The following is a 25,291-nucleotide window of genomic DNA, read 5'->3' on the forward strand; positions in this document are numbered from 1 at the left end:
GGGCAAGGCTCCAACATTAGGCTGTGAGCCGCACAGAGATGCTCTGTCTCTGGCAACCTCTCCTACGTGTGGTTTTAGGCAGCGGCCCAACACCCACCACCCCAGCCTCTGCCCCAACGGCTACTTCATAACTCTCTTTAGCTCACTCTCTTGCCTCAGACTTCTGGGAACAATGGAGTCTTTTGAGAAGGGCAAATGGAGACCCTATGGGCTGTGGCTGTGAAGCTGCTCTCTTCTTCAGCAAGGGAGAATTCTGTACATCGCTACAAGGTGGAGTCACTTCCTGGGTGGGCCCCTGCCCTGATCATGTGCACTCACACACACAGAAAGAAATAACAGAGATCTAAATCACCAACTTTGTGCCGATGAACACATGTTAGAAGCATTATAACAGTCATCCAGCAGCAGAATGTCTCAGGGAAGGCAGCTGTTAAGATCACCAATCAAAGTGTGTCATTTACAGAGAGAGTCCAACTCAAAGTCATCATGACACATGGTTGAAGCAGCACACGCAGGTCTGTGTATCATCCGACTGTTTGTATGGCATGCAGGCATAAATGTGAGCTTTGTGTTTGTGTGGGCACACTGCGTGCGTCTGGACTGTACAGGTTTCATATATTAACCAAATCCAAGTAATGTGGTCATCAGGTTTTAGTCACTACAAAAAGTCCCCCTCCCACTCCGCCTCCCCTTCCTGTACGCGTCTGGGGGGATAACTGAAAATCTGTCTGAGAGGAAGGAGGAAATCATTCGTCTCTAGCGGACAGATGGATACGGCGATATCTTTCGCCTAAACTTAAGACTGTTGGATGTGAGTTTGTTTTTGCGACAGCCAGATCACTCTAGATCACTCATAGCTGACTGTGAGCTGCCTGTTTTTGCGACGTAGTCCACAAAGGAGAAAACTGATTATCTTTATTATTTGTGGGATCATGTTTGGCTCGGTCAGCAAAATGTAATCCTAACAGGACAACTGAAGCACAGATGGTATAACAATAAAAGAATTTCTAAATACAAACCTGAAAATCAGCACCAGGTTGATTCTGTTAGATTGGCTGTTTACAAGCGAAGCTGCTTACCTTATATGGCCCCGAAAGGTTGATTCTGTTCATCTGGACGTAGCGTTTTCAGTGGCAGAAGCGTTTCGTCACTCATTGTTCATTCAGTGGGCTGCTTTCAGTTATTGTGCAAATGTGCTGTTTTTAAGGTTGGGGAAACCTGCAGTCAGCTGAGACTCAAGAAGTCACTTGGATGAGTGACGAAACGTTTCTCCCACTGAAAACGCTACGTCCAGATGAACAGAATCAACATTTTGGGATTCACTTATCTAAGTAGTTAAATAACACAGCACGCCACACAGAAAGACACGGAAAAGGAAGGGAACTAATAAAAGTGTTTAGGTAACATTAATGAGATTTGACAGCTCTTTTTTAAATATAAAACACTGTTAACGTATAACAGTTTATTTTTTTTTTAAAAAGATGTCACTATACTGTTTATAATTGCGGGCAGCATGGTGGTTAGCACGCTTGCCTTGCAGCAAAAAAGGTCCTGGGTTCAACTCCACCATCTACCTGGGGCCTTTCTGTGGGGAGTTTGCATGTTCTCCCCATGTCCGGGTGGCTTCCTCCCACAGTCCAAAGACGTGAGTGTGAGCGGTTGTTGTCTCTCTGTATTAGCCTCTCACAGCTGGGATAGTCTCCAGCCCCCTGCTACCCTGAATTGGATAAGAGGAAGAAAATAGATGTTTATAATTGGTACTTACATGATACAGTCTTACAGTAAAATGTGTTGTGGTAATGGTGCACAGGTTTCAGTTATCCTTACTGACCACTAAATTTTTACCAGTAGTTAGTTGAACTGGTTGGCTTGTGACCTACCTCTTGCCAAATGTCAGCTGAAACATGAGCGTACTCTCAGATAAGTGCCTGTGCATCTGCAGTGTTCATCTCTTGGAGTTGAATGAATACGATCCTACGGTTCACCAGTGTTCAGGGGTTTGTGATGTCATGAAAAAATGTCAGCCTATAGACCTTTGAGTGGCACAGACAGCTGGGCCCACAAGTGGGGGTGGAAAACTAAAGAGAGGGTGCTCAAAGTTGAGTGACATGCAGAAACAGTGTGTGTGTGTAGTCAGATATATTATGGATAATGCAGGAGAAAACTGAATTTGCTTTCACAAAGAGGTGGAGATAGTAGAGCAGGTAGAAGATTGATGCTGTATGTGCCTTTATGAGTTATATACGTGTGTACGGTGTCTATATATACACAGCATGCTCCTTGATGGGGTTTAGTGTGACCTCTGAATGTGTGTTTGCATGCAAAAGCAAATCGGGGCTGTGATTTTGAAGGGCACATGCTTTATATGGACTTTAGGGGATTATTAGCATGTAAGTGTGATGTGTGCAAGTACAAGATATAATACAGTGGGCTGGAGTTACATGCACATGTGTGCAGGATCAAGTTTTTACACACAGTTTGTACTTGTGTGTGACATTTACATATTCTCCACTGAACATCTGGCATGCAACAACACGAAGCAATAAAATTTTTATTTGGTCCGAGTGACGTGACATGTTGTCTGATTACAGGCAAGTCTTTGTCTGGGTGTGTGGCATGCATCTCCTATAAGAGACCCTTTATTGTTTTTGTACCAGTGTTCTGCTCAGTAATCTGTCTGATACATGAGAATGTTGTAGGACACGTCTTTCTCTTTCCTTCTTTGCCTTGTATGATGGTGAAGGTTTCATTGTGCACAGTGTTATTGGCACAAACTGGCTCCTGCTGCACAGGACACACTTTTCTTTAGTTTACTTTCTTAATCGCTCATCAAAAATATTAGCAAATGTTCAACCTTTTGACATAAAAAAATATTCTATTCTATTTTTTGACCATAAGAACTTAACACTCAACTTAACTTAATTTTCATACTCATCAGAGAATTTGCTGACCTGAGTTACCCCGTAGACAGAGGTGTTGTTATTGTGGAAAAAAGCTCACCTTATCAGGATAGAAAATTTTCCTTTTATAATCAGGACCACAATGTACAACTTTCATACGATTTATAGTACTCAAACATTCCCAACAGCATAACATAGCCAGTGGATGCCCTAACTTTAGGGTCATTGATTGATTGAAATTATCATCAATATGTCGGAGAAGATCCTGAGAGCGGTACAGCAGTGAGTGTCTGCAAAACTTGTTGGTGCTTCTGTCATTGTTTAAGGCTTAATTTCTGCCAGTGGTGTTGGTGATCTTGTCAAAATTGAAATTATGAACACAGAAAAGTACTGTCAGAGTTTGATCCACCATGGAATACAATGGCTTCATTTTTTTAGTATGACAATGATTCAAAACACACTACTAATGTAGTAAAAGCCTACCTGATAGAAAAACACACAGTCATGGATTGGTATCACCACACCCCAGACCTAAACATTATTGAAGCAACGTGAGATCATCTTGACAGAGAACAGAACAAAAGACAGCATCAATCTAAAGAAGCCTGGAGAATTATTCATGAAAACTACTTACACAAATTACAAGAAAGCTTGTCTAAGAAAGTTCAGACAGAGTAGTTTTTGGTCATAACAAACACCAACTTTCAACATTGCTAGAATCATGCAAACTCTGTTTTTGGACAATATATACACTGTATTTCCTTCCATATATGTTTGCATTTTTAATGAACTGCTCCATCTATTTCCCAGTTTTCTTGCAAAATATCAAGAAATGAGGGATGGATCAAGACTTTTGCACAGTAAATTTAACAAAGACTAACAGAAAACTGTATTTAACAGTAAAGGAAAAACAAAACATACAAAAGAAAATATTTTTCAATAATTTTAGACTAATAGACTGGCTTACCTTATAGCTCACAAACTAGCTGTTGCATTTACTACATGAACTCATTTAAGTATCCCTTGTTTTAAATACTGTCTCCAAGTTTAAACCAATGAATAGAGTCATGAAACATGTTTATCTTAAATGTATAAATTACAAAATCACTTCACAATTTAATCCGACTAAATTATTTTTCTTCCCCGATAAAATGTCTGGAGTGGAGAAAGTATAAACACAGGGATACAAAAGCAACTTTAAAAACACACTTTATCTTTGTGCAAGTCAGCACATAGAAGGGTTTTTTTGTATAGTGTCACTGCAAAGATTTTCTATGTGTAAGCTAACATTTTTCCCTGAGTTAATAAAGCGATGATGTGACACTACAGCTTGATCACTCATTGTGTTCTACATTTTATGTGCTCATTCGCATTTTTATTTGCAAAGCTCCTCTCCACATTTCCAACTGCTTAGCCATGTGTTTGACGTAACTTCCAGGCACTCAGCACCTGCTTAGACGATGACTTGACAGATGTGTCTGACCAGCAGACTCAATTGGAAACTTCTCATTATAATTCCACAGCTGGAATTGCCATCAGCTGTGAAAGGCACGCTGGAGCTCTGGGTAAGTTTCGCTATGACAAGCTATAAATAAACATCATCATAGTCAACTTGCCATTAAATGAGCTATGTGCCACCTAATGCTGTTTATCCCTAAAGAGCCACTGCATATAAGCTCACCATACCACACTGTACCAACTACTTCAGGTTTTCAAAGTTGGAATTTACAAGTGGGAATATAGAGTAGAAATGTATATATAATAGATGAAGCTTTGCTATTTATGATGAAACACCCCTTAGAACATATAAAATTAAAAGAGACATGTCATGCATGTGCCATGAGAGTACCACCCTTGTTCTGCACAAAGAGTCTGGTGAACTTGTTCAGATGCTTTCAAAATCCTGTACGCTAAGGTGGACATGATGCCAAGTGTCTGTCAATGTAGATGTGAGCTTAATATGAGCTAGTGCCTTGTCTAGTAAGGGAAAACAGAGAAGTGCTCAGTGCACATCGTGAAACTTCTTGACACAACATGACAACTGTAATGAAGGAGACCTGAAAATAATGTACTAATTCAAGTGGAAACATCTATTTAACAGCTAACTATCAATGCAAGTTGTAAATGAACCAGAAAAATACGTGCCTATTTACCTTTCATCCTTAGAAACGTTTTTGTAAACAGTTATATTTATACGTTTATCAATTAAAAACTGAAATTACACTTCTACTAAACACTGTTAGAACTAGGATGAATTACTCATTCTAAATGTCTAAAAACGCGCTAGTCCTACTGTAAATGATCAAAGTTTCAGAATTACCCGCATGGAAGGTGCACCCAGAGCCCACAGAGTTTATTATATGCCGCCCTCTACAGGTCAAATCCATACACTGCACTGACTGTTTGGTTTTAGTGTTTTTTAAAGAAATTAAAATATCCCCTGTTGTTATCATTCATTATGAGATTCAGCAAGATTGAAATGGCCATTATCCCCTTTCACTCTGGGGGTCGGATGCCAGCACATTATCCAAAGAGGCTGTTTGGTACCACTGTGTCTTTTTGTAAATATTGCACTCTGATCTGGCCATAAGAATATAAGAAGGAAACGACAAGCTGGGCGAGTACCAAGGGCTGAGAGAAGAGCACTCGATGCAGTGCGCAGGACCCTCAAGCTCCCAGGCCTCCGGTTGAGGACCATTTTTAAAGCTAGCAATTACAATAATAAAATAAATTTAAAAATATATCAACAGAGGATTTCTCACACCTAACAACCACAAACATGAAGATGGGACTTTTGTTTTTAAAGAGTAAAAGTCAGCAGAACTGGAGCTGAATGTCTAACATTTATTAAAAAATAAATAAACAAGCTCCACATTAATATTCACATTTAAATCTGAAACGACAGTTTGGCTGCCTCTCGCTTATAGCGTGTATGTGCTTTTGCTTTCAAGTTTTTTATGGGCTTTAACAACACTGCTTTTGATTGGACCAATTTTGACATCCATTTTGTCTGACCAATCAGAAAGCCAGAACCTTGTTGGTGCATTAAGGAAGGGGAGAAAATACAACTGTCTACTAGCAGCTCAAGAGGAATATTAGAAGTCCATCTGCGGCGGTTTGTCTGCAAACACGAGTATGTACGCGAAACCTTTACGTGCACTTTTATTTGACTTATTCTTGAAGGTTGTGTCGCGAACTCGACGATACATTTAGCCAGTGCTTGCGAGCTAGCATTCATGCTAGCAGCATATCGTTAGTACTTTAATGGACGATAACAGCTGATTTCTCTCACTTTGCTGACAGCATTGTCACGAGACCTTGGCACTTACAAGTGCATAATTTGCAAGCAACTTTCTTGCATCCTGGGGGTAGTTAAATGTGTGTACTCAAAAAGTGAGTTGACCTTTCAGTGGACAAGCTAGCAGCCTGTGTAGCAAAACAGTAATGTCACGACGTGTTGTGTGACCAGTTAGCAATGGTGCAAGGACGGGGAGCGTCATCAAACCAGGTGAAGCAGATGTGCGTGAACGCACTCCAAAGATATTCCGAATTGCAATTATAGTAATATAAAATATTCACAAATGTGTGTTATAATTACATTTTACGTGATATATGTGTTAAATAAACGCGTTTCAGCACATTTTAATGAATATCCTAATTGAATGTTTGGAGACTGCCTCTAATTATTCAGTGCGCAGGCCCTTGAATGGTGCTGGAACAGTTCTTGTTTTGTGTAAACGGCACGATTTTGATATATTTGTGCTACAGAAACGCGCCACGGGATTATCTGCAATATAGGAGAAATAGTCTGTGCATTAGTGAGTTTTTGTTTACGTTTTCTCTTCTCGGTGCAAGTGCGCTAGTAAATCAACAGTGATGCTGAATGAATAAAAATACATGTTTTAAACGGGAAACCTGCTTAAATAAACGTAACGCTTGGTTTATGCTAATTTTGATGCTGTTTAGTGCGAGTGCAGTCCTAAGAAGCTACGACAAATCAGGGACACGATGGGCCTGCCATTTTGTTAAACCAACAAGAAGATGAATGTCCAAATGCACCAATTTATTTCTCAAATTAAAGGCAGGAAAAACAAAAGCTGTGCGGCCATCACCAGGTGAATTGAATGTAATAAGTTTAACAGGTAATTTAAGGCACCCAGGTTAAATGAGGTCATTGACAAAGATTATGAGTATTTTTGGACTTGTAATTGAAATTAAACATTTACAGAAAATAACTTTGACATGGCAGCTTTTTTTTTTCCCCTTAAGTGTCTTTTATCTTATGTTGCATTTGATGCTTCATGATCCTTCTCACATCAGCACAGCTTAACAAGACATTGAAAGCATAGTCAGCAGTCAGTAAGCCAGAAAGATAAAAGCATCCAGCTCAACTACTCTCATGCCACTTCTGCTTACTTTGATCACTTCTCTCTTCTCACCCATTAGCAGTTTGAGTTTGTCTGTCATCCAGTGTTATGGAACTGTCTTGATAGTTGTTGTTTTTTTTTTTTCCCATGTGTTTTGTCTTCTTCCATCAGAAAGAAAACTCAGTGCGATCATCTGCTAAGGAAAACATCTGCCTGTAGTAAACGTGAAAATGGTAAGATGCTGCAATTCATTTGGGTTTTATTTTACAAAAATTGTGCCCTTGAACGCACTCTTTTAATTTTAATCCAGAGATGCTGCAATATTAGAGCGTGAACCTCAACAGTCAGACCACCCCTTTGGCCATATTAAATATGGCCAAAGTTTCAAATAACAAGAGCCAAAACCTCATAGTTCAGACCACATGAAACACTCTGTTTCCAACTGCTTTTATTTATTCTTGGCTGTGTTTGGTGTCAAAGAAAAGGAATGTCCCTCATATGGTTTTCTGAGGCATATTTACTGTCAATATTTCTTTCTTTTTTTTCTTCTTTTCAATAGGTGTGACAACTGCCGAAGTTTTGTCACAGAAATACTTAAGAGAATTGGATCAAGACATCACAGAAGATGGAGCACTCTCCTTGTGTGTACATACCAGAATTTGGAGGCAGTGAGGAGATAGGGGAGGAGGAAGAAGAGGAGATCTACCAAGTCAACTCCAACATGGAACCTGACATGATGAGGTCTCATTATCAGGTTGAGAAAGATGGGAGCTCTTTCCCTTGTCAGCACTGTGAAGGACAGTTTGCCAGCAAGCAAGCCTTGGAAAAACACATGGAGGTCCATGCTTTGGCTAATGATGAGGCACATTTATACAAAAACAATACAAACAAAATGTCTTTTCTGTCAAATTTAAGTCACCTGCCGCATGAAAAGTCAAACGCTCTGGATTCAGAAGATTCAGTCACGCAGCTTCATACGTCATCCACGACTAGCTCTAATACTTCTCTTTTGTCAGCTGGAGATCTCACTGATCAGCCACACACATCAGAAGTATCAGAGGGGCATCATGCGTGCAAGTACTGTGAAAAAATATTCACAACCCACACCAACAAGAGACGCCATGAGCGTAGAGTTCACGAGAACCAGCTGCAGTTCACACATGTGGAAAAAGCTCAGCTGCCTCAAGAGGAAAACCTTCACAGAACAGTCAGTGAATCATCTCAGCAGCAAACACGGCTTTGTGACAATACACCGCCTGCAGCTGTTGTGGAGAATGAAGGGGAACATGAAGAACATTACATGTTAGATGTCTCTAGCAATATTTCAGAGAATCTGAGTTTTTACATTGATGGAAAGATAGTGTCAACAAGTACAGTCAGTAAATGTGAAGCAGCTGAGGTCCATTCTGGGTCTTCGACTCTAGTTGGACTGGATGCCCTGATTCTGGACCCCTCTCATATCAGCCAGGTATTAAATGCAGATTCAGTTATAAGCAATGACATACCTGGTCAACCACTTGCCAAGAGGAGAACTGCAACACCACCTCTCTTACCACAAATTAAAACCGAATTGGAGTCTGAGGTAGTTGTGTCTTCATCTTCATCATCACTTGTATCTTCGTTAATAGAGAATTTACTTCCTCAGAATACAGAGTCTACAGTTGTGCAGAAAGAAAGAACAGTGTTTCTGTCGCCAAAGCTAAAACAGCTCCTAGAAAAGCAGGATGGCCTTAAACCGACACTTGCGCTCATTACAGATGGCCAGAAGCCATGCTCACCTGTCTCTATCTCTGTCCTACCTTCTGGAACAGGAAAGTTTAAGAGAAGAACTGGCTCTCCAACAGGCTCTCCACAACAGACTCCAACATCTAATGAAGAGTCATCATTGTCAGATCTGGGAGATTTTGATATTGTAAGTACAGGGCAGATAGAAAACCAACATAGTTCACCTGTGAACCAAACAGTCTGTGACAATGATGACGTTACTACATCCGTGACGGAGACAGCAGTGAAACCTGTTTTGCCAGACAACTGGCCCCCTGTGACAGGCGGTAATTCCTGTAACCAGCAACCTCTGGATCTTTCTAATACAGTCAAAAGACAAGAAGATGTAGCTTTAGCTAATGCTGTGCTTGATTTGAGTTTGCAAAAAAAGAGCCTTTGTGAATCTGAAACTATGTCAAATTCAGGTTCACAGGCTTTTGCCAATGAAGAAGAACAAAAAGCAGTGATGGAAGAATCCTTGATAAAAATTGGAAACCAAAACCTAAGTCTTGCAAATTCTGAGGCTCCTTTAGTCACAGACTTCACCATAGTAACGGGTTCAAACATTGTTACCCCAGTGGAGCCTGTTGCAGATGGACTTGTCTATGGACTTACCCTACCCCACAGTTCTCTCACTCCATCATCTGCCTCCTTGACTCCTGTCGCCTTGCAACCAGCTTCACCATGCACTATAGCATTTGCTTCCCCAGCTGCACACACCATGCTCCCTACTGCTCCTTCATTAATCACAGTTTTGGCACCACCGCCACCTATCTCCACTGCTTCGAGCCAACCAATCCAGGTATTTGGCCCAAATATAACTACTGAACCCTTGGTACTCTGCGCAGAAAATGCATTAAATTCTTCTGAGAGTGATTTAACGCCTACATTTGCCACTACAAACTCTGCAAATCTCGTCACACTTTCCCAACCACTTGACCCAACACTAAATTTACCTGGCCATGTGTTTCTTACTGATCAAATAGCTCTCAACCCACCAATAGTTGATTCAGCACCTATCACAGAAGTGCCGTTCACACCCACTGTAACTTTAAGTGATTCCCTACTCAACTCTTACAACATTGCCAGTAACACTGTGTTAATAGAGTGTACAATAGCTCTTGAAGCCCCAGGGAATGTAGTTCCTGCTGCAATTACCTTACAAGAAAATACAGCTGAGCCTCCAGCACCTACACAGATGGTTGTTAATCACATAGAACAGCAACAGATTGTATCTGTTCCCAGTGCTCAAACTGTGGAACCCACTATTCTTGTGTCCTCCATCGCAGAATCGGTAACTCTGTCCACTTCCACCTCAGTGGTATCAGATTGTCCTCCTCTGGGTGAGTCAAACTCTGACCCAGAGCCCTCAGTTGGGACAGGGCCACCAACCACAAAACCTGAGGAAGCCCCTGACAGTTCTGCTTCCGCACCTGAAATCTCACCTGAACCCGCTCCCTCTCCCGAGAAAGTTAATGAAGATGAATCCTCAAATGATCCAGAAAATGATGTCCAAGAGCAGACATTCACCAAGAATTTCATCTGCAATGTGTGTGATAAGCTTTTCCATTCAATGAAGGAACTTAGTCATCATGTGGCTGACCATGCTGATGACTGGCCCTACAAATGTGAGTTCTGTGTGCTGCTATTTGGCAAACCCTCTGCTTTACTTGACCATCGATCAAGCCTCCACGGTGTTGGGAAGACTTATGTTTGCAGTGCTTGTACAAAAGAATTTGTATATCTTTGCAATCTGAAGCAGCATCAGGAAGAATTGCATCCAGGCCAGCAGTGTACTCATACAGAAGAAGAAAAAGGCAAACTAAGACCTCAGAACTACAACAATTCAGCTAAAGTCAACACAGATGCTTCAGGACCTGAAGCTCAAGAGGAACTCAAGAAATTGGTGAAAAAGGAAGAGGGTGAAGTAGATGTGGGTGCTGAAGAACTGTTTACAACAATTAAAGTCATGGCTTCAGATGGAGGCAAAATCAAAGGGCCTGATGTTCGTCTTGGCATTAACCAGCACTATCCCAGCTTCAAGCCCCCTCCATTTCCTTACCACAACAGATCACCTGCTGGTTCGTTGGCTTCAGCCACAAACTTCACTACACGCAACATCCCACAGACCTTCAGTACAGCCATTCGGTGCACCAAATGTGGAAAAAGCTTTGATAACATGCCAGAACTCCACAAGCACATCTTGGCTTGTGCCAATGCCAGTGATAAAAGGCGATACACACCCAGAAAGAATCCCATACCTCTACGTCACTTTGCAAAATCTCAAAATGGAGTGCTGTCTACTACCAATTCTACAAATGGATTAAATGCTTCAAACAGAGTCAGTCAGTCAAACAGGTCCAAACCTAGCCAGGAACCACCTGTAAAGTTCAAAGTACTTAACAAAAGGAAGAAAAAGTTTGCCCAAAGGGTCATGCCACAGAGGAACAAGTCCGTGCATTCATCAAATAAAATGTCACCTGTACAGGTGGGTGAGCAGCAGGAACTATTTGTGTGTCCACACTGCAGCAGGGAATTCACAATGCGTCGCAGCAGAACCAAACACATGGCTGTTTGCCCCAAGAAACCTAAAGAGGTAAAGAAAAGGAAAGAATGTGGGATCTCTGTGACGAAGGAAAACGATGGACACTTGCATAGAGGGGTTCCTCATGGTGAAGAGCAACAACAAGGCTCACCTCCACATAAAACAAGACTCCAGACGTCCGCCTCTGCAAAGAGGCCTGCCATCCTACCAGTGCAAACTGTCTTTTCAAGCAAAAGGAGTAAAATCATTATAAAAGAGAGCACACAGCCAAAACAAGAGACGCCCACCTTGAATGAGCTTCCCATTGTTCGCACTTTTAACCCCTCCATGCGGCAGTATAGCAGAGTGCAGCACAGCGTCAAAGGAGTTCCCATCAAAATAACTATTGTCAAACCTCGGCAGACAGCACCGCAGAAGGATGAGTTGCCTCCCACCCAGAGGAGAGAAGAAGCAACCGGATCCGTCACCAGCAGTGCTAAGCAGAGCGCTTCAGCCTGATGACTACACAGCAGGCGATCGGGGATCAGCAGGTAGCAAACATAGTAGCACATGTAGCTTGTGTGTAAGTTCTCAGCACGGCTGTGTTAAGAAATCTGTTTTATTTTTATTCTCAGGACTCTGCTGTATGGATCTCCTTCAGTGACTTTAAAGGGAGAAAACTGGTAACGACACTGTAAACCCAGCAGACTTGTAGGCTGCAGAATACTGTATAATAAACTGAATTCAGGACACTTACAACAGACCATGAAGGATACTGCAGTGAGTAGGTTTGTGTATAACCAAGTCTTTGAATGCTTTTGTAGTATTTTTGGAGTTTTGTAGAGTTATCCTTCATTGCAGAAACTTTCTGTCAACGGCTTGGATTTGCACTTTAAGTTTAATCTGACTGCTACATGTCACAAACTGAAGAGGAAGTGGGGGGGGAACTGAGCTGGAAGGGCTACTCTGCTCATTAGGTTAGACGATGGCAGGTGGCAATCATTTCCTGCATGCATTTGCACTTTTTCTTAACTGTTGTCTGTGGCCTTTTGGTTTAAACTCTTAATGCATGCTGTCTGTGAGCTTGTGATTTAAGTTGCATTCATTTGGGATGGAATTTTTTTTTTTTTTTTTTTTTGGAGATGCAGTTAGGCCTTAAACACTGCCTCTGATCATTTGTTGGCCTGTTAGGAAGTAACCAGCGTAAGTACCCAGAAGACATGCCAGAGATAAGAAAATGTAAATGTGTATGATTGTTTCTGAACTTCAGCCTACAGAATCATACAAAACCATAGTGTATGTAATACTGGTGACAAGCATCATGATAAATTGCAACTATGAATTTGAGCAGCGTCACTTAATACTTGGGAAAGTCCATTTTTCATCATGAGAATGTGAGATTAAGTTGATTTAATGCTAAAGCCTTCTCAGTACAAAACCGTATTTTGTCATTGGCCGAGCTGCTACTGTAAATACATGTATGGGAGTTTTATTAATAATGCTCTGTGCCATCTAATGTATATAATATGACTAAATGTGTCATAAAAGTGGTGAAAACAAGTATTCTGTGTTTCCCAAGTAAAGAATTTACTTAGGTGGTTCACCCAAATACAGTCACCATCACTTACTGTAGCTCAATTTGCATATTCAGGCCTTGCAGAAGATGCTTTGAAATATTGCATTGATGTGACATTTCTTGTCATAAAAACAAGATAAAAAACGTACCTGGAAAGCTTTTGCTTGAGAACGCAGCGCTGCCTTTGCAGCCGTTTTGAATGTGTGACACCACAGATAAATTCTTAATGTCTGGGGAAGCTCTGCAGTTTGGTGAATTTACAGCACACTCTCAAACAGAAATACTGTGCTAATATTCTGATGCACCACTGCTGGCTTTACATTTAAGTTCATGTCTAAAGAACACTGACAGAGCCAATCTTTGTTTTGGCTTCACTGTCTTAATTTGCTCACCTGATTTTGCACTTATTCTGCAAATGCTTGCTTTTTTGTGTTTTTGTTCTTTTTGTTCTTTTTTTTCTTTTTTTCTTTTTTTGTAGTGTTGGCCCCACTTAATGTGCAGTCAGTTAAGATATTTCCATCTGTAACATACAAGCATTACATCATTGCTTATAATCTGTGCAGCAGTTGTCAACAGTTTAATGTGTGAAGTGCATAAAATGAAGTCCAACATGTATCAATCACAGTATGGGAATATTTTTTGGTTTGTTTTTGTTTTGTTTGGGGTTTTTTGTTTTTTGTGCAGCAAACCTCTAGTGGCATATAAAAATGTTTGTGGCATCATGTCAGTAAAGTATCTGTTTATTTAAAAATTTCTAAGCTACTAGTTTGCTCCAGTGCTATACAGGGTAGTAATTGTGTTATGACTGAACTGAGTGTTATTAATTTGCTCAAACTAAAACTTGACAATGGCCTGTATCTGAGGGACAGTAATGGTACTTATACATTTTTGACTTTCAAACTCATTATTAATAATATTGCTTTCGTTCAGAAAGTCTTCAACATCTTGGATGTACAGAACGTTTTGGGAGACTGTTATTTTACTGTGAAAAGTGCTTGTAGCATTTCGTAGTGTAAATGGAGTCCTGTATATTTATTAATAATTTAAAAATCATGTTATCAGTCTTTGAACAATTTCTCTGTATGATTTGCACTAAAGTTTTGTTTCGTTTTTCAAGCAAGTGTTCAGAATAAATTGAGAATGTTAAAGCTTTTTGTGGAGTCTATATGAAACTTTATCTAATGGATCAAGTTGAGTTTAAAGAATCCCAGTAAAGAGCTGCAGCCTTTGGATTGTGTTCTGAAAGTATTCAACAATGGCCAGCTGGTGGCGCACTTTCCTTACTTTAACTTCAGGAATGGCAGATAACTGAGGAGAACGGTAGATAATAATGTAATACCACTGCATCTCTACCACACTACAACATTCTGTTTGAAAAATCCATTCATGTTTTTCTGCACTCTAAAAGAGAGAGGGGGCACTGTTCGTCTCTGGTACATGGAAGAATATCCACAGTTCCCATCCTAGGACCCAATTCTTGAAAAAACAGTTATGTAGTATAGCATTCTTAATTCTACAAGATATATAATCAACAGGAGCAACTCACTACCGCACATTCTTCATGCTGTTTTACTTTACTGTGAAGAAGTGTTGAGAAACCTCTCAATTCTTTATATTTTGCTTCCAAGGAATCTGACTTTTCTTCTATTCTTGTGGTCTTGAGCAAGAATTCTCAAAGCTCTCTGAAGGTCTTTCAAAGTTTTTCTTTGGACATTGGCTGTTTTCCCAACTAATTTTCAGTTTAGTCCTTGTCTCTGACCACTTTCAGAGAAGTGTTTTTTGTTTTTTAAGCTCCTTAGCACTGACCTATGAATCACCCAAGCATAAATAAGGCACCTAACTCAAGGGATGACTCAGTTATTGTGTCTTCACATAACAGACAACAAAGAACATTTTAAATTGTATTTTTAGGTACTTTTGCTACTAGTACACATCTTGACAAAAATTGCCAAAGATAAAGTTTGACAGGCTTAAAAAATATCTTCAAACCAATAAGGTGACTCCCAAACACTTAATTGCTAAAAACCTGGGAAATATCTGGATAATGCACACTGTCTTTACAACAACTGAGGAAACTGGACAAGTGGAGGATAAAAGAAAATGTGGCAAGCCTAAAAAAACAGCTTGGTGTTAGCATTGTCTGCTACTAATTATTTACTATATGTATAGCTTTTTCATGCTCTATTTGTATGCTTGCACATGCTTAAATCTTGAAAGTGGAGAGTATTTGTATGATATTTAAAAATGTTGAGAAGCCATTTGATTAACTGGTCATTTTCCACATTTCCACATTCTTTTGGCTTGTACAGAAAATTTTCCACGAGCATCAAAGCGGCTCAGTACATTCTTCCTGCAGACTGAGGATAGAAGTAATCTGATGACACAAACAAAATTGAGTCTTGACAGATTCCAACAAACTCCTCCTTGTTCTTCTATACTAAAGGCTACTCAGTATGTGCCACTCTTTGCACCACTGTTAGTCTTTCAGCTCCACCTACAGCTAAAATTGCTAATTAGACATTTCCCATCAAAAGCTGAGATTGTGCAGATTAACATTTGAGAGACATGCTGGGCTGCTGGTTAATATGTACCTTTTGGTTGAGCCTTTCTAGAGCATTACACAGCTCAGTCCTTCTGTGTCTGTGTCAGTTAGATGAATAGACCTGCCTGAGTGTATTAAAAATATTTCTTTCCGTTAAGGCCAGAGCAAACATTAACTGAAGAGAGTAATGGCATTTCTGTCACTTTTAACTTATAACTTCATTCTGAATGTGTTTTTATGTGAATTCACAAATACTGGTTAATGTTGCATGAGAGCCACAAACTGATTCTTGGTGCATTATAGCTGAATTACAGCTGACATTTCAAGCTGCAAATGTCTACCAATTTCATCGAAAGGATTTCAAAGTTGGAAATGCTCCTATATTAGGATTTTTGAAAAGCTGTAAAATGCATTTTTCTGCTGGAAGAAGCCATCAGAAGATAGGTACGCTGTGATCATAAAGGGATGGACATAACTGCAACAATACTCAGGCAGGCTGTGGAGTTTAAAGTTTGATCATTCTCTAATGACTTCTCTGTAAACCCTATAGATGATTGTCGGAGACTCTAAGAAGATCAGCAGTTTCTGAAATAGTCAGAATAGCCTGTCTAGCACCAACAACCGTACCGCCAGCTGCTTTAAGCTTTCCTTTGCCTGTATGTAACCACACAAGTAATTTCCATCGACCAACTGGTCTTCGGGTCAAACTAATTTGTCATTTCCACCTTTAGCAAGAACTGTTTTCTTGCATATTATGAGAAGCATTGTGGTGGAAGTTGTTTAATTAGCTTCCTTTTTTATTAAATCTTCATGGAAAGCCACACAGAGCTCTCACTGTCAGATGTGAGTCGGCTTGTCTCACCAATTTGTGTACTAGGGACTGGAATCGGATGGTGTTACTATATCATGATATGAGCTTTATATCATGTAAAAATTTATACCAGTAATAATATGAAGAAAAATTAGGCCAGGAATTTTTTTTTATTGTCGTTCATTTAAAAAAAAAAAAAGACAAAATATAAAAATACTGCAAATTTTAGCATTGATCCAATACCAAATAAATACGGGGGCGGTACTGATACAATTAACCTATTAGTACAGCTTATGTAGGGGAGAGCAGTGTGTAATGATTAATGAGATGAATCATCATCAGTTTTCAAGTCATGGACACATTTTAATCGTGATTAATTATTTTTACATTCCAATACATATACAAATACAAATGTAGAAGGAAGACACAAAGTAGTCCTATATACATAAGCAACTGAAATTTGTATGTACAGATAAAAATGTACAGAGATATGTACACAAGTGTGTGTGTGTGTGTGTGTGTGTGTGTGTGTGTGTGTGTGTGTGTGCGCAACCATGTTAAACTGGCTGTAAAAGTCTACAACTGAACGAGCTGCTCAGTGCTCGTACAGTCTCATGCAGGGGTGGGAAGTGTTGTCCATGATGGATGTTAGCTCAGACAACATCCTCTCCTCCCCAATCTGCTCAACGGACTTCAGCAGACAGTCCAGGACAGAGCTGGCCCTCTTGACCAGTTTGTTAAGTTTCCCCCTGTCCCTCTCTGCCGTTCCACCACTCCAGCAGACCACAGCATAAAAGATAGCAGTCACCACCACAGTGTCATAGAACATCCTTAGAAGAGTCCTGTTCACCTCAAAGGATCTCAGCTGCCGTAGGAGGTCTAACAACCTGCATAACAGACTATATCAACTTCTGCGTGGATAACACTGACCAGGAAATATCCAAATTTATGATATCGGTATTGGACATAAAAAAAGTGGTATTTTGCCATCTCTAGTATTTATTCTTTCACTGAGCATATACCTGCATCACGAGTGTCAATGATGACGTCTGCAGGCTCAAAAGTCCTGGCCTTGCTCAGCCCCGGTCCACTCACACGCACATGGCTTGCATCACCAATCTCTGACTGCTTAATCATAACAGCAATTGGGCTGCTGGGAATATGACGACCGTTCTTCTTGATCTTAACAAGGTACTTGCCAATCTCCTTGGGAACAAACGAGATTCCTAAGACAGACAGACAAAACAGATGAGGGTTAACAACGCTTATTCTTGTGTGTGCATGCAGCCCGTTTCAGTTGCTCCTGCTTCTTTCTCCATGCTTTAACTTTTATTACTTCCCCCCCTCTGTCTTTTACTTAGGGATTAATAAAGTATTTGGATTCTGCTGAGTCTCATTGTTTAGCAACTTCTCACTTATCAGGCGGACACTCACCAACGTGAGCGTTACATAGCATCTTCAGCAGGCAGGGCTCCTCTGGCCCTGAGGGTGTTGTAAGAGAGGCTGTTCCCTGGATGAGGTCAAGCTCTCCTATGTCCAGTGGAATATCTGCAGCTAAACCCACCTTCAGATGGTACGTCCTCATGATATCGTCACTTAGAGAAGGAAATGAATTACTTTACTGTAGCTTTTGGGCTGCCATCTTAGAGGCTGCATGGATGGTCTACACTGATGTAAAAAGACAGTTACCAGTAATCCTAGCAGAGAAGGGGCTGCCTGGGATGTGCTTGTCATTGTATTTAAGCACTGGCAGGTAAGACACCATGCAGGTTCTGTCCTGGTTGTGCACACAGCCCCTCGATGGCCAGAGACAAACCACCTACAAAGATGTGATATGAACAGACAGTGTCCCGTGTGTTCAAAATCAGAGGGAGCAGGTAAGTCATAGCGAATATAATTGCATTCCACAGCACACAATGTGTGTTTGGCCATGTGACTGTTACCTACCTTCTCCAGCATCTTTGGTTTTAACAGTAAAGACAGCTGGCTTGTTGACAGGCACTGTTCATGTAATCCATGTAGAACTGTAGAACTTTGCCTGATGCCATTCGGACCTCACCTAAAGCAAAGGGCAAAAAACAATGACACTCACACATCACTATGATCAAACTATCTGTTTATAAAGAAGGCTTGTTACCTGTTACCTTGGCAGGTCCCGCTGGCGCGCCGTCCTCCGGCTCACCTCGAGCCACGCGCTGTCCACCCTTACAATAATCACACTGTTGCTGTAACAGTATATTCAACAGCTGCAGCTCTCCCACTGCCAGCTGTACACATCACCACCAAACAACAACAGTAAAAGCAGAGCACAGGTTTTAAGCCAGCGAGGCATGATTTTAGATGCCGGTGAGTCCATCTCACCTGCAGCGCCATTGCAGACCACACCCCGCCACAATAATAAAGTATTTTTTAGTTTAATTATAAACTTTGTCCTAATTATGTCCTGGGTTTTAACTATTTAATCAGTATCGGTATTGGTATCAGCGATACTAGCCCGTATTTACTTGGTATCGGATCGATACCAAAATATGCAGTATTGCACACCACTACCTCGTGCCCAGCTAATAAGAAAAGCAGACATGGGTGCGCAACTGTGCGTGTAGTTTAAATATAGCAATATTGCCTCTGTTTCATCGGCCGGCCAAGTGGCTCATGGGACGCGACAAGGCCTGTAAGCAGAGTTTGAACTAGAGCGGCGATGGTTCGAATCCCATGCGTCCCATCTGCATCCGCTCTGTACTGCCCTCAGTACACTTCAGCCAGCTGAGTCTGTAGAGCTCCAGACTCACTCTGCCTTTTACGTTTTCTTCAAATCCCTTGTTAACTTTTGGGTGGAAAGGCGTTCAAGGTACCACAAAGCCGACTGGGTCATGCTCCTCACACTTTTTACATAGCCCGACTGATACAGTTTATCTGCTGATGGCGACTGACTCGGTCAAGGTAAATATAACCATGTCATTATTATGAAAAAGACACACAGCTTATCATCTTATATTTCTGAAATACCTAAAATCACTTGTTATGATCCAATGTTGTCAGTGTTTGTTTTATGTGTGATTCCTCCCACCAGAGGATGGCTGTGGGTTTTTTCCCCTTTTCTTTCTTAGGGGGTGGACACCTGGGCGTGCCTGCTGAGTAGTTGGGTGGAGTCTCTTCCTGTTCTCGGATTGGATAACTGGTTGATCACCTCCAGTATTTAACCACCAGATGACAGCCACTTGGCCTCTCCTAGCCTCCTCCATCCAACAAAGCACATGTGTTTTTGAGTCGTTATTTTGTAGAGTGTCTTTGCCCATTGATTTGCAAGTATAACCAAGTACAACCTTTTTGTGTGTGTGTGTCTGGCAATAGAACCTAAGTCTTGTAAATAGCTGTAAATAGATTTGTAAAGTAGCAATTGTGTATTTTGTTTCACCTTGTATACATTGTTCACTGCAGCAGCCTAGTAGGCGTGAGAAGCCATTTTTGTTGATCAAGTTTTCTCCTGTTTTTTGTTAGAAAGTTAGGTAAGTGAATTGTCTTTTGGTTGGTTTTTATTTGTGTAGGAAAGCATAGGGACCATTAAGGAGTTTTGTTTGTTATTTTTGGCATTGCTCACTGCTGAAGCAAATAAATGGCTGCTTAGCACTTTAAAAGATACTAAACATTAAACATTTAAAAATATATTGTCCTCTCTGGTTACTTTGGTATGATTGACTCTGAATTACTTTATGGTAAATAACACACTATTGACAAAAAACGGTGTAAGAATTCCAGATCAACGGTTTTTAGTTTAACATACAAATGACGACCTTTGACCTTCATCAGGTTTTATTTAATTGTCAGAGATAACATGTGCTCTTCATGCAGCTGATTACATTCAGTGTGTAAAACAGAAGCTCTGCAGGTCTGAGATCAGCAGCTGTCTGAAACACCAAAATGAGGTAGTGCTAATGCTGATATACAGTGACACAGTTACATGGGGGATTCATCCCTTTGACTTTTCGTCTTTAACTTTACCAATAAAACAGCTGCAGCTTTCACTGACAGCACATGTGGTACTTTAACCTTTATACTGGGGCGACCGTGGCTCAGGGGGTTGGGAATCGCATCTGTAACTGGAAGGTCGCCGGTTCGATCCCTGGGCTCTCTGTCCAGGTCGTTGTGTCCCTGGGCAAGACACTTTACCCTACTTGCCTACTGGTGTTGGCCAGAGGGGCCGATGGCGCGATATGGCAGCCTCGCTTCTGTCAGTCTGCCCCAGGGCAGCTGTGGCTACAACTGTAGCTGCCTCCACCAGTGTATGAATGTGAGAGTGAATGAATAGTGGTATTGTAAAGCGCTTTGGGTGCCTTGAAAAGCGCTATATAAATCCAATCCATTATTATTATTATTATTACTGTTCATCAGTTAACATGTGAACATGTTGGATGATCTGTCTGCTGTCACTGGATGGTGCTGAGGTCTGAATCTGAGGACAGTTCCTGTAATCACAAAGAGAACAGAATCATCACAAACTGAAATCTAAAGTTAATCTGTGAAATAAAGCTGATCCTTCCCTGTCCTCACACACTTGGGATCTGAAGTTCTACTCTTACATTTTGTTCAGTTCTACAGTTCTGCTGACAGCTGATGTTTGAGCTGTTTATTTTAAAAAGGACAAAGCCTTATATACTATAAATACTATATAAACAGATTTTCCAATATAATGTTTACCTTCGAGTTGTTGGTGCTTTGTAAATGGAAATCTCCAGAGATGAGAAGATGTCTGCTCCTGCATCGTGGTCACCAACATACAGAGGTATTATCCGCAGTGTTTAAGCTGCTGCCTGAGTACTGAAAAAATATTTCTCTTGAAGGATGTAAGCTGTATATATATGTATATATATATATGCAAATACATATATACATACACACACACACACACACACACACATATACATATATATATATATATATATATATATATATATATATATATATATATATATATATATATATATATATATATATATATATATATATATATAAGTGCAAGATTTAAAAAAAATGGTGTTACTGTACAGATGTGGTAAGAGACTGAAAACATGCTGTTGTTTGCACGTATTTAATAATCATCTCTGCACAGGTCTCAGGACCTAGCTAAGGACGGTAGTTACGGATTAGCTTACAAACACATTTAACTTAAAAGTGCGGTGGGGCCTCGGATCTGTCTATCCGGTAGTTCAGACTGAAGACCACCTCAGGCTGTCAGGTTAAAACAGTCGGTTGTGGTTTTGTAACGTAAACGCTGGAGCTCCTCTCGGCGTCCCTGCTCTATCTGCCTTTCCCGAACAGAGATGCGCAAGTTTATCTGTGACTGCAGCTGCCAGTCAAAGCTGTTATGATGACGTTGCACCCCATTATAAAAGCATTATGGTAGTAATTAGAATCAAACTTATGGGAAAGGAGACCCCTTGAACATAAATCAGGGTGATGAGAACACTTGATAATGAAAGAAAGAATCTTTGGAAAAAATTATCTGGGAATTTATCGGAGAATATTTTTTATTTTTATTTTAGTCTGACCCCAGTCCCCATCCGCTAACATGGATCAGGCGGGGTTTCTGACCTATACTGCAGCCAGACACCAGGGGGCGATAGAGACGTTTTGTCTTAATTTTTGGGAAGCTCTTCGCGTCGTCCATGTTTTCTACAGTCATTGGTAAGCACAAGCAATTGCTTTTGTCAAATTGCCTATGCTGTTGAAATATCTAACAGACCAACATATTTTTCAGTGGTGAATGATATTAGGAAAACCCGGAGTTATTATTTTGTAACTGCATTATAAGTAGCAGATAATAAGGGATGCAATTGAGCTGCAGTTAAAGAGGTTAATGTTTACAACCATACCCAAGCTGGCCCCCCTGCCTTTGGCCACACAGCTGTGTAAATAAATTTGGCAAGGTGGCTTTTGGTCTGACTGTAGACTGAGTTAAAATCACAGTTGCACAGGCACTGGGTGACTGATCTCCATTTCCTGGACAGTAAAAGCAGGGTTTCCTTTCTTGGAGTTAGTCAACTCAGATTTTAGGGTAAGTTAAAGAGGTTGTTATCTATATTATGATAAAAGCCTACATAGTTGCCTCGGTCTTTCATAGTGTTCGATGTCTGTACTTTAACCCAGACAGATCTGTGTGATATTGTGAGGTATTGGTCATCTGTGTGCTTGTGCATGTGTGTCTCAAACTGGAGGACCTGATCATAAATGTGTTTCTCCATTGAGTTACAAGTGATCAAAGAAAACATCATCTGAGTGCTTCAAAGTGTTGGTTCTTGAATATAAATGAGACAGGCCCCAGTCAAATTTAACAGGGGTGCTGGCTAAAAATGAAATCCTACCCACAGAAAGGCAGCAGCTCTCTCCTGTCTGTAGAGACAAGGTCCAAGTTTCTGACCATCAGTCATTTACGGACGAAAAGTAATCTCTGCCTAAATGTAATTGTTCATTAACATGCAGTGCAGTGGGCGTGAGTTTAATTTGAAATTGGCAGTTAGGCTGAATCTTTTATTTGCTGTGGGCAAATGATAAGCCCAGGGGCAAATAAGTATTTAGTATTTAGTATTTATTTATTTATTGTCATTGTCAAGAACAATGAAATTGCGTTTGGGGCTTCCATACAACCCCAAAAAAAGAAGAAAATAATAAATACCCCTTAAAACCCAAGTGTACATATTTAACCCAGTGTGACTCCAATGCAATAAGACAATCCTTAGCAATAATGTTTGTAGAAATTCAGACAAAGACCTGAGAAACATGACAAAATACAACAATGCAACCCATTCAATATTATTGTACTGTGAGATATGATATCAGATATGATAGTTATCTATTTAAGAAAGAGGGGGGGGGGGTGGGGCAGGAGGGGGAAGAGAATAAAGATATGATGCACCAATGCAGACCAGTTCATTGCTATTAAGAAGTTGGATATGGTTATTGTCCGTGAGAGGGGGGCAGAGAGTTCAGGAGCCTCACAGCCTGTGGATACAGGCTGTTGGCCAGTCTGGATGTTCTGGCCTGTATAGACCTGTACCTTCTCCCTGAGGGCAGCAGATGGAAAAGGTGGCGCGCAGGGTGATGTTGGTCCCGCAGGATACTGTGCACCCTCCTCAGACAGCGAGTGGGGAAGATATTACTGATCTCTGGCAGACTTGTTCCAATAATTCTGCCAGCTTCTTTCACCACCCGCTGGAGTGCTTGCTGATCGGCCTTGGTGCAGCTGGGGAACCACACTAGAAATCCATACGTCAGAACGCTGCTGATGGCACAGTTGTAGAAGTTCAACATCAGAGATCTGGGAATGTGTGCGCTCCGCAGTCTCCTCAGGTAGTAGAGGCGCTGTTGGGCCTTCCGTGCAACTGAGGTGATATGGTTGCCCCAGGACAGGTCCTCGGTCACAGTTACCCCCAAGAATAATATATGAAGAGAGCGGAAAGATTTTTTATTTCATGACTCTTTGGTATTATGAGGAAACAGTAGCAGTGGCTTACATCAGTCTGTGACGCTGACATATCGCTGTAATTTCCGCAGCCCCTTGTGTCATGGCTGTAGCCAGCAGTGTAATGCAGATGCACACGATTCAGCAGCAATAGGTGCAGTAAACTGTGTGTGTTTTTTCTAAAGCTGCTTTGTTCTCCACCTGGTGAACCTCACATTTTCACTCTTTAGAAGCTTTTAGCGGTTCTGAGTCAAATGAACACAAATGGTTTGGGGTTTTTACTGGAGGTTTTTTTTTTTCTCTGACACATTCAAAAGCTCCAGGAAATGGATTTTACTCAAATTGAACACATATGGGTGAGAGTGCTGCTTTGTAATTGCACTGAGGAAATCCATGAGCTGTCAGATACTGTAGTTCTTAGGATTTATAGCACATGTGTAAAGGAATTTAGCTCACTTGATGTTCTTTAAGTAATTAAGAATTCAAACAAGTCCAATTACACTCTTTGGGAATAAGGGATTAGGTTTCAGGTGCCTTAAGTAGCAGTGCCTGGCAGGTGATTTTTTTTAGCTTGGAGCCATGCCAGTATACGTATAGTGACAAACCATAGCCCTGAGGTGCGAGAACTCCCAGTGCTCACAAGCTCAGCAGTAACTTCAAACTGTGATGCTGCATTTGTATGCTCAACACAGCTGAAGATCTTAGCCCAGGGCAATGTCGAATTCTCACAGGAAGCTCTGGTGAGAAGTGAGGAAACATGATCAGAGATGATTGAAAACAAAAACAGCCACGCAGAAGTCTAAGAAGGAGAAACTTTTGATCTTCTTCTTGTTAATTTCATCACTTATTCTCGGTGTGATGCACAATATTAAATTCCAATAACTGAGAGATGGATTGCAATTTTTTCCCCCTACTTCTGGGTGGGTCGGAGACCTGACCTGCGTCTTATTTGTCAAAAACCTAAATGACTTGGTAGACTTTGAATGATGCAGTGTGTCATCTGGAAGTACGGATTAGGTTTGGATGTGCACAAACATGAAATGCTGACAGGACCCGTCAGGATCACAGCGGTTTTGTGAAGAGAGATGAGAGGAAAAAAATACATCACAGTACCTCCGGCCATGCTTGTTCTGGCTATTGTGATGTTTATTTGAGTCAAATTCAACGTCTTCTTTGGTGCAGCCAGAGTCACTTATGTCGAACTTGTCCTTGGCTGGAATCTTGATCTCGGGAAGTAAAATTCATGTAGCCCTGCAGATCCTAATGCCGCTCATTTGCCGCCTCTCGCAACTGTTAGTTCAAAGCTAAGAGGGATGTGACACTGGCTTTACGAGTTGAAGCTAAGTCCCTC

At 40.9% G+C, this 25,291-nt stretch overlaps 2 protein-coding genes across 2 annotated transcripts in view; both read left to right on the forward strand.

Moving 5' to 3' along the window:
• Positions 1-5,955: 5,955 nt before the first annotated feature.
• prdm2a (PR domain containing 2, with ZNF domain a) lies at positions 5,956-13,552 on the forward strand. The gene is made up of 4 exons (XM_085344984.1): positions 5,956-6,033; positions 7,439-7,500; positions 7,827-12,106; positions 12,191-13,552. Exon 3 carries the CDS (start codon positions 7,893-7,895, stop codon positions 12,072-12,074), a length of 4,182 nt encoding a protein of 1,393 aa, XP_085201110.1. The 5' UTR covers positions 5,956-6,033; positions 7,439-7,500; positions 7,827-7,892; the 3' UTR covers positions 12,075-12,106; positions 12,191-13,552.
• An 8,883-nt stretch (positions 13,553-22,435) lies between these two features.
• The window catches only part of kazna (kazrin, periplakin interacting protein a), a 200,169-nt gene continuing 197,313 nt past the window's right edge, over positions 22,436-25,291 (forward strand). Inside the window, exon 1 of the mRNA XM_085345542.1 lies at positions 22,436-22,536. The gene's annotated coding sequence lies outside the window, so the exon portion shown is untranslated. The remainder of the gene's footprint in view (positions 22,537-25,291) is intronic.

The sequence above is a fragment of the Diplotaxodon limnothrissa genome, linkage group LG20, assembly GCF_057381915.1.
Source record: "Diplotaxodon limnothrissa isolate DT_005_m linkage group LG20, D_limnothrissa_male_GT1.1, whole genome shotgun sequence".
Taxonomy (NCBI): domain Eukaryota; kingdom Metazoa; phylum Chordata; class Actinopteri; order Cichliformes; family Cichlidae; genus Diplotaxodon; species Diplotaxodon limnothrissa.